At 39.4% G+C, this 6,989-nt stretch overlaps 1 protein-coding gene across 1 annotated transcript; it reads left to right on the forward strand.

The window, feature by feature from the left end:
• Positions 1–3,786: 3,786 nt before the first annotated feature.
• On the forward strand, positions 3,787–4,844 carry LOC110298848 (olfactory receptor 52H1-like). The gene has a single exon (XM_021168372.1). It carries the CDS (start codon positions 3,818–3,820, stop codon positions 4,757–4,759), a length of 942 nt encoding a protein of 313 aa, XP_021024031.1. The 5' UTR covers positions 3,787–3,817; the 3' UTR covers positions 4,760–4,844.
• The last annotated feature ends 2,145 nt before the right edge of the window (positions 4,845–6,989 follow it).

The following is a 6,989-nucleotide window of genomic DNA, read 5'->3' on the forward strand; positions in this document are numbered from 1 at the left end:
CTTTTGTCTCAGCTCCAAACTTTGTCTCTGTAACTCCTTCCATGGGTGTTTTGTTCCCAATTCTAAGAAGGGGCAAAGTGTCCACACTTTGGTCTTCTTTCTTCTTGAGATCCAGTGCTCTTAACCACTGAGCCACCTCTCCAGACCTGTGCTGTTTTTTTTAATACCATCTATAGAAAGAATACTTATATAATCTTTATACAATAAAAGGTATTTTTATTTTAAGTAGATATAGAGATTATAATCTGTTACTGTGTAAATCAGTAGGAAAAGAATCCCACTGAGGATGAAATGCATTTTTAAAATTTATAGTATAAGTATTTCATAAGATAAAGTTATCAAATATTTCTCTATTGGTATATTGTTTCTATGCAATCACTATCTCAATTGAATTTTGTGATTTGTGTGTATTTGAAAACTGAGGAACTGTCAGTGAAAGGGGCTGGAAAAAGCAAAGGAATAACTGAAACCCAAATTACAAAGTTTCTTCTTCAGTATCAAGACTCTAGAACCTGATAATGTTATTCATATAGGATTGGTACAAGTTTATGTAAACTGATTAAATGATACTAAAACTATAGTAACACTCTAAGTCATTTAAGAATTCTGCCTCAACAGTCTGCCTGACTTGTCTCTGGATGAACCTTCCAGGGACACAATGTCTATAGGTTATTAAGACATGCAAAATACAACCCCCCCCCAAGGGAAACAACATATTGTTAGTCATATCCCTTGTGTGAGAATGGGGATGGAGAGAGATCACTCCACCCTACTTACCTCTGGAGAATTTAGTTGTGCATAAATGTTTTCATTTACCTCTCAGTAGCATCATTCCCTTTTGAAACTGTAACTAAATTCTTCCAAAATCTTTTCATCACTCCTGTGAACCAAGAGAGTCCAGGTTGGTGAGTTGTCACTGGGATCAGTTAGTGAGAAGGAATCCTTTCTTCACATCTGTGATATTATTAGACCACACAGTTTCCAGTTCATTTGGTGTCTAAGGGATTGTGCTCAGAAGTCTTGTCTGTGGGAGAAATAGATCTTTTTTGATATCAATGATTCTTTCTAAAAAAATTTAAAATCACATTTATTTGTGTGTTTGTATGTGTGGGGGTGCATGCACACATGTGCATGGGTGTGTGCAAATACATGTATGTATATGCATTTGTGCCATAATGTACATTTGGAGGTCAAAACACAGCTTGGGTGAGTTAGGTTTCTTCCACTGTGTGGATTCTAGGGATTTAATTCACATCAAAAGTGCCTTTACCTGCTGAGCCATCTCTCTGGCCCAATAACAATGGTGCTATGATAAGAAAGTGGCCGCTTAATAGGAAGCTACTGATTTCAAGTTCAGAGCAACTAATGTACTCAGAAAAATATCCAGGACTTCAGTAGAGGTTTTCTGGTCAAAGAAATAAGAATAAGTTTTGAGTAAAGCAAGAATCCATGGTTCTGATTCTTTGAATCCCCACCCCTACCCTTCATAGTTTCAGTGATGTATAGTTATTTTTCTCCCTCTTAGATGTTTTCCCTGTGACTCTTCTTTTTGGACTGTGGTGGGGTTAACAGCAAATCTGTGCTATACTAGACTGAACTTAAATTTCATCATTAATGAGATGTTTTTAACATCATGGGTCTTCCAGAGTTTACTTGCTCATCAGCCAAAGACAGAGCTGTCATTTTAGGGAGAGCATCATGGAACATCTGCTGCTGTGAATATAACTTTATAAAACTTCTGTGCTTTTGGTAGTTTACTCTGCACCAGGTCATGTGATGGGACTCAGAACACACATTCACAAGAACACACATATGCTGTTGGCCATCTGAATTTCTTTCAGGTGGATGTGATGTGCTCACTGGTTAAGGCAAATGCTAATAACAAATTAAGAAAGAGCAGTTCACTCATGTAAAGCTCTGACTGGCAACCGAGAAGACATGCCACAAAGCCTAGGTAGTCCTAGATTTTCTTTTTCTGAGCATACAACAAGAGATCTCCACCATAGATCCTGTTATGAATTGCTTATCAAGTCACTTTCCTTCCTTTTGAATGACTTTGTAACTTTATTATGGTTAATTGCTTTTGGATAAGTACTAACTCTAACATTTACCTATGGATGGCTCTCAATCTCTATATCCTAACAACAGGGAACTTCTTGGCCTCAATGTCTTGATTATCTTTTCCTGTCACCTGAAAAGAACTGTTTAAAATAGATCACAGAAACTGAGTTAGCATACAAAGGGTATTTCCCAATGCCAGTGCCATCCCTAAAAGTGAGCTCTATTGAGTATAAAGCTAGAGATTCTCAAAGGTAGGGTCTAGTCACCAAGCAAACTAAAAAAGAAAACGTCGAGGCAAATCTCTATGATTCTTTACTTTTGCTCTAGGAAGTGAGACTCAGCAGGCGCTTTACCTGTACAAACTCCTCTGTCTTTTTTCTTTTTTGGGGGTGGGGGGTGGGTTGATGTAAGCTTCCTCCATACCAGCAGTGCAAATGTTTTCTCTGCTAATAATGGAGAGGAGAGACTATTTAACGTTTAGGACATTGACCCTGAGGCCCCAAACTTTAGCACTTCTTTAAAAAGTATCTTTTGGGATCATAACTTTCTCCTACAGTTGAGTTAATATTGCTCTCCCCTTCCCAGGTGTCTCAGGAAAACAACACTCTTATGTTTGCATCCTCAAAAGCCTATAAACTAAATAAAACCCATTTCAATCCCTGAAGCAGAAGCTCCCACACCACCCAGAATGAGAATCTGCTCTCTCACGATTATTCTTCTGTTATCTTTCCCCTTTGGCCACTCAATTGCTTCAGTTTATTTATCAAATGTATTGTCTGGAACACAGAATTTACCCTACAAAAGTCAATTCTCTTTCCTTACAGCTCTGCTTCATCCAGTACAGCACAAAACAACCAACCAAACAACCAAACAACCTGACAACAAAACCAACCAAACAACAAAACAAAACACCTGAACTTAGGTTTATTTTAAATTCTGTGTCTAGGTGTGGGGTCTGAATGTGGGTGCATACACATAAGTGCAGATGCCTGTGGAGGTCAGAGGAGGAATTCAGATCCCCTGGATGTGGAGTTATAGTTTTATAGTTATAGTTATAGTTGTTATAGTTATGTGGTGAAAGGGGTTCAGGTCTTCTGGAAAAGCAGTACTCTGTCTTATCAACATAGTATTTTTAACACTTGTATTTTTATTTTTTACTTTTCCTTTCTCCACTTCTTTTCCCTCTTGCCTTTGGCACTTTCTCCCTTTTAAAAATGTGCTCATTTTAGAGTCTTAATCATATGTAGTTCCTGACTTACACAAATTCCTTTTTATATTGTTTATTAATATATGAGTACATGGCAATGAAGTGAAGCCACTGTCATATTGAAGGGGCAATGAGCAAGCAATCTACAGGTATTTTTCCATCTTAGAAATAGGAGGCCACTGTCATATTGAAGGGGCAATGAGCAAGCAATCTACAGGTATTTTTCCATCTTAGAAATAGGAGGAGCCGGGCGTGGTGGCGCACGCCTTTAATCCCAGCACTCGGGAGGCAGAGGCAGGCAGATTTCTGAGTTCGAGGCCAGCCTGGTCTATAAAGTGAGCTCCAGGACAGCCAGAGCTATAAAGAGAAACCCTGTCTCGAAAAACCAAAAAAAAAAAAAAAAAAAAAAAGAAATAGGAGGTGCTTGCAAGCAGGAATTCTGAATTGTCACCAGTCCTCTGCACCCAGAGTTGAATATTTACCTTTCATAAAAGATTCTGAAAGAACCTTTGTCCTCAGGCTCAAGAACCAGCAGATACCACAGAGGCCATGTATAACCTAAGCTGTTACAACCCAGCATCCTTCACTCTTGTTGGCATACCTGGTTTGGAAAAGCTTCACATCTGGATTGGGATTCCCTTTTGTGTCATCTATGTTGTGGCTATTGTAGGCAACTGCATTCTTCTCTACCTGATTGCAGTGGAGCAGAGCCTTCACGAGCCCATGTTTATATTCCTGTCCATGCTGGCCAGCACAGACCTCATCTTGTCCACTGCCACAGTGCCCAAACTTCTCACTAACCTTTGGTTTGGGTCCCAAGAAATAACCTTCTCTGGTTGTCTCACTCAGATGTTTTTCCTCCACTTCAGCTTTGTGGTGGACTCTGCTATCCTGTTAGCCATGGCGTTTGATCGCTATGTGGCTATCTGCTTGCCCTTGAGGTATAGTACCATCCTGACTCCGCAGGTGATTGTCAAGATTATGGTGAGCATCATTGTGAGGAGCTTCTCAGTCATCCTGCCAGATGTTTTCCTGCTGAGGCGGTTGCCATTTTGCAAGACCCGTGTCATTCCTCACACATACTGTGAGCATATAGGTGTTGCAAGGCTTTCCTCTGCAGACATCTCTATCAACATCTGGTATGGGTTTTCTGTTCCGCTCATGACTGTAATCTCAGATGTCATACTGATTGCAGTATCCTACATTTTCATCCTCCGGGCAGTTTTTCTGCTCTCTTCCCAGGGTGCCCGCCAAAAGGCCTTGAGCACATGTGGTTCCCATATCTGTGTCATTCTCATGTTCTACACACCTGCCTTCTTCTCCATCCTCGCTCATCGCTTTGGGCACAGTGTTCCTCGTAATGTTCTTATCTTATTTGCCAACTTCTATGTGGCCATCCCTCCTGCTCTAAATCCAGTTGTTTATGGAGTGAAGACCAAGCAGATCCAGGACAAATTCCTTCTTTTCTTCTCTTTGAGAAAGACACAATGAATGTGTGCTGAAAGCTAAACTCAGGCAATGTTGATCTGATGAAACTTTTAATTACCATTTATTTGAAACGTGGTCATTCTACCCATGCACAAAACATAGCTGAAGAGAAAAGGGGAGAGATCTTCAAACCCTCTGGGGAAATCACGGCTTCTTTTGTTGAACTGTCATACACTTTGGTGGATAGAGTTGGTTGATCTCAGTGCTAATGAGCAACACAACTGAGGTTTGCATCATTTACTGATAGATATTTGACTGACAGGCATTTCCCAGCATTGTTGTGTTTCACGGGTTCTTTATTAGAAACAATGTACTGTACTTTTCCTTGCTAAGTACTGATCAATCCTAATCCTATCTGCTGTAATTAGAAAAGTGTTTGCATATACTTCTTCACACCATTTTCTTCCTTTTCCTTTACTTGTTTAAAGAAAATGAGTAAAAAAGACAGCCATCTCTCTTTATCCCCCTTTACATTTGCTGGATGAAATAGAGTTATTCCTTTTTCCTTTCTATTTTTCTTAATTGCATGCTTGAAGAAAAATTAAATTTTTATGACCTAATTTGTGTTTTTTTAGTATCACATTTAATCAAAACTAAAAAAAAAAAAAAAAAAAGAGTAATGCCAGTTAATTTAGTTTACAGATGAGAAGAAAGAGTTGTAAAGATTACAGTATATGTTAATAGACATAGTATGCATACAGGGGTCTGTGTAACTCTGAACTCTGAAAACTTTATCTAATATAATTGTGGAATCACACACACAAATGACACATAAACCCTTCAAAATTTAGTTTTCAAAAACTGGTTTAGAAACTCAGAACCAGCCTTTATGTAAGTACTACATACTAAACAGATCAATCCACCAGAGTTTTAGAACCTCCCTTTATACAAAGTATACCCGCAATGCAATGTTTTCCTTTATGGTAAATGGCATCACCAAAAACATGGATCTTAAAGCAGAGACTGACCAGACGTATTCTGTTCTCTGATGCTGCCCTATAGCAAAATTAGCTCAACATTTGAACTGAACATTTGAGTTTGAAATTCTCATGAGTCATTTTGGTGGAGGTTTGTGTGTGTGTGTGTGTGTGTGTGTCTATGTGTTGCACTTTCACCTTTGATTTGACATCAAGTTTGACTATGCTCCAACTTCCTGTCTGTCTCCCTGTAAGTATTTCATGGTCTTTTTGGCAGAAGTTGCATCTTTGCTCCATAATCGGTTCCACTTACAAACAGCAGGGTGAGCATTTTGCAAGTCACAAAGAGTTTGTCATTTTTCATCTTGCTGAAACTCTTCAATGGTGTCATTGTCCTGGGATCATACATATGTTTTTTTTTTCTCATAAAACTCCATGTCTTACATCTTATTTACATGGATTCATCTGTAATTTATTTTCAATCTATCTGTACTTCCCTTGGAGCAAGCATCTTCAGAAGAGATGTTCAACTTTTGTGCTCTCATACTCCATGTCTCATTATTTTGAATGAAACAAGACTTAGCATTAGTTCTGCAGATGCCGACTAGGGGAAGTGAAGACTCAGTTAAGTTCTGACTGAGCATTCTCTCCAAGGATATGCCTTCCTTGGTTGACCATGTTTCTCTTCCCACACCACAGGTATTTCTATAGCATGGGGTAAACAGCAGTGACCTCTGTTTGAAAATCTTTCAAGCTGTTCCCAAGGGCACATTTTCAAAAAATAAGATAATGTTTTTAACAATATTTTGGAAATTTTACACATTGCACCCAGATAACAGTCACTATCCAGTCTTCTCAGGACAACCTTCTGCCCTTGTGACATCCTCTAAACCAAGAGAAGGAGGAGGAGAAGGAGGAGGGGGAGGTGGAGGGGGGGGGAAAGTGGAGGAAACCCCCTCAATTTATGTTGCCCATATAGTCACTGGAGCATGGTCAGACTCCCAGTGGGCAGTGCCTAAGAAAACTGAATCCTTCCCTGCCTACACTCTGGCCCATGCCAGAATCAATTACTTGTAGAGAGCTACCCTATAGCATCTCTATAACAATTTTTAAGAGTTCTCTTCAATGGCTTAGCATCTTGATTGTTTCTTTTTTATTGGGGGTGGGGTGGGGTGGGGAGATGGAGATGTCACAGAAGCCTTCTGTGTCTCTTATTCTCAACTGAACTGCGAATCTATAGTCATTGATCTCACTGCAAAAGAAGCATCCCTGAAGGGCACATTATTTTTCTCTTGGACTGCTTTTCTGCTCTTTTC

The sequence above is a fragment of the Mus caroli genome, chromosome 7 (assembly GCF_900094665.2).
Source record: "Mus caroli chromosome 7, CAROLI_EIJ_v1.1, whole genome shotgun sequence".
Taxonomy (NCBI): domain Eukaryota; kingdom Metazoa; phylum Chordata; class Mammalia; order Rodentia; family Muridae; genus Mus; species Mus caroli.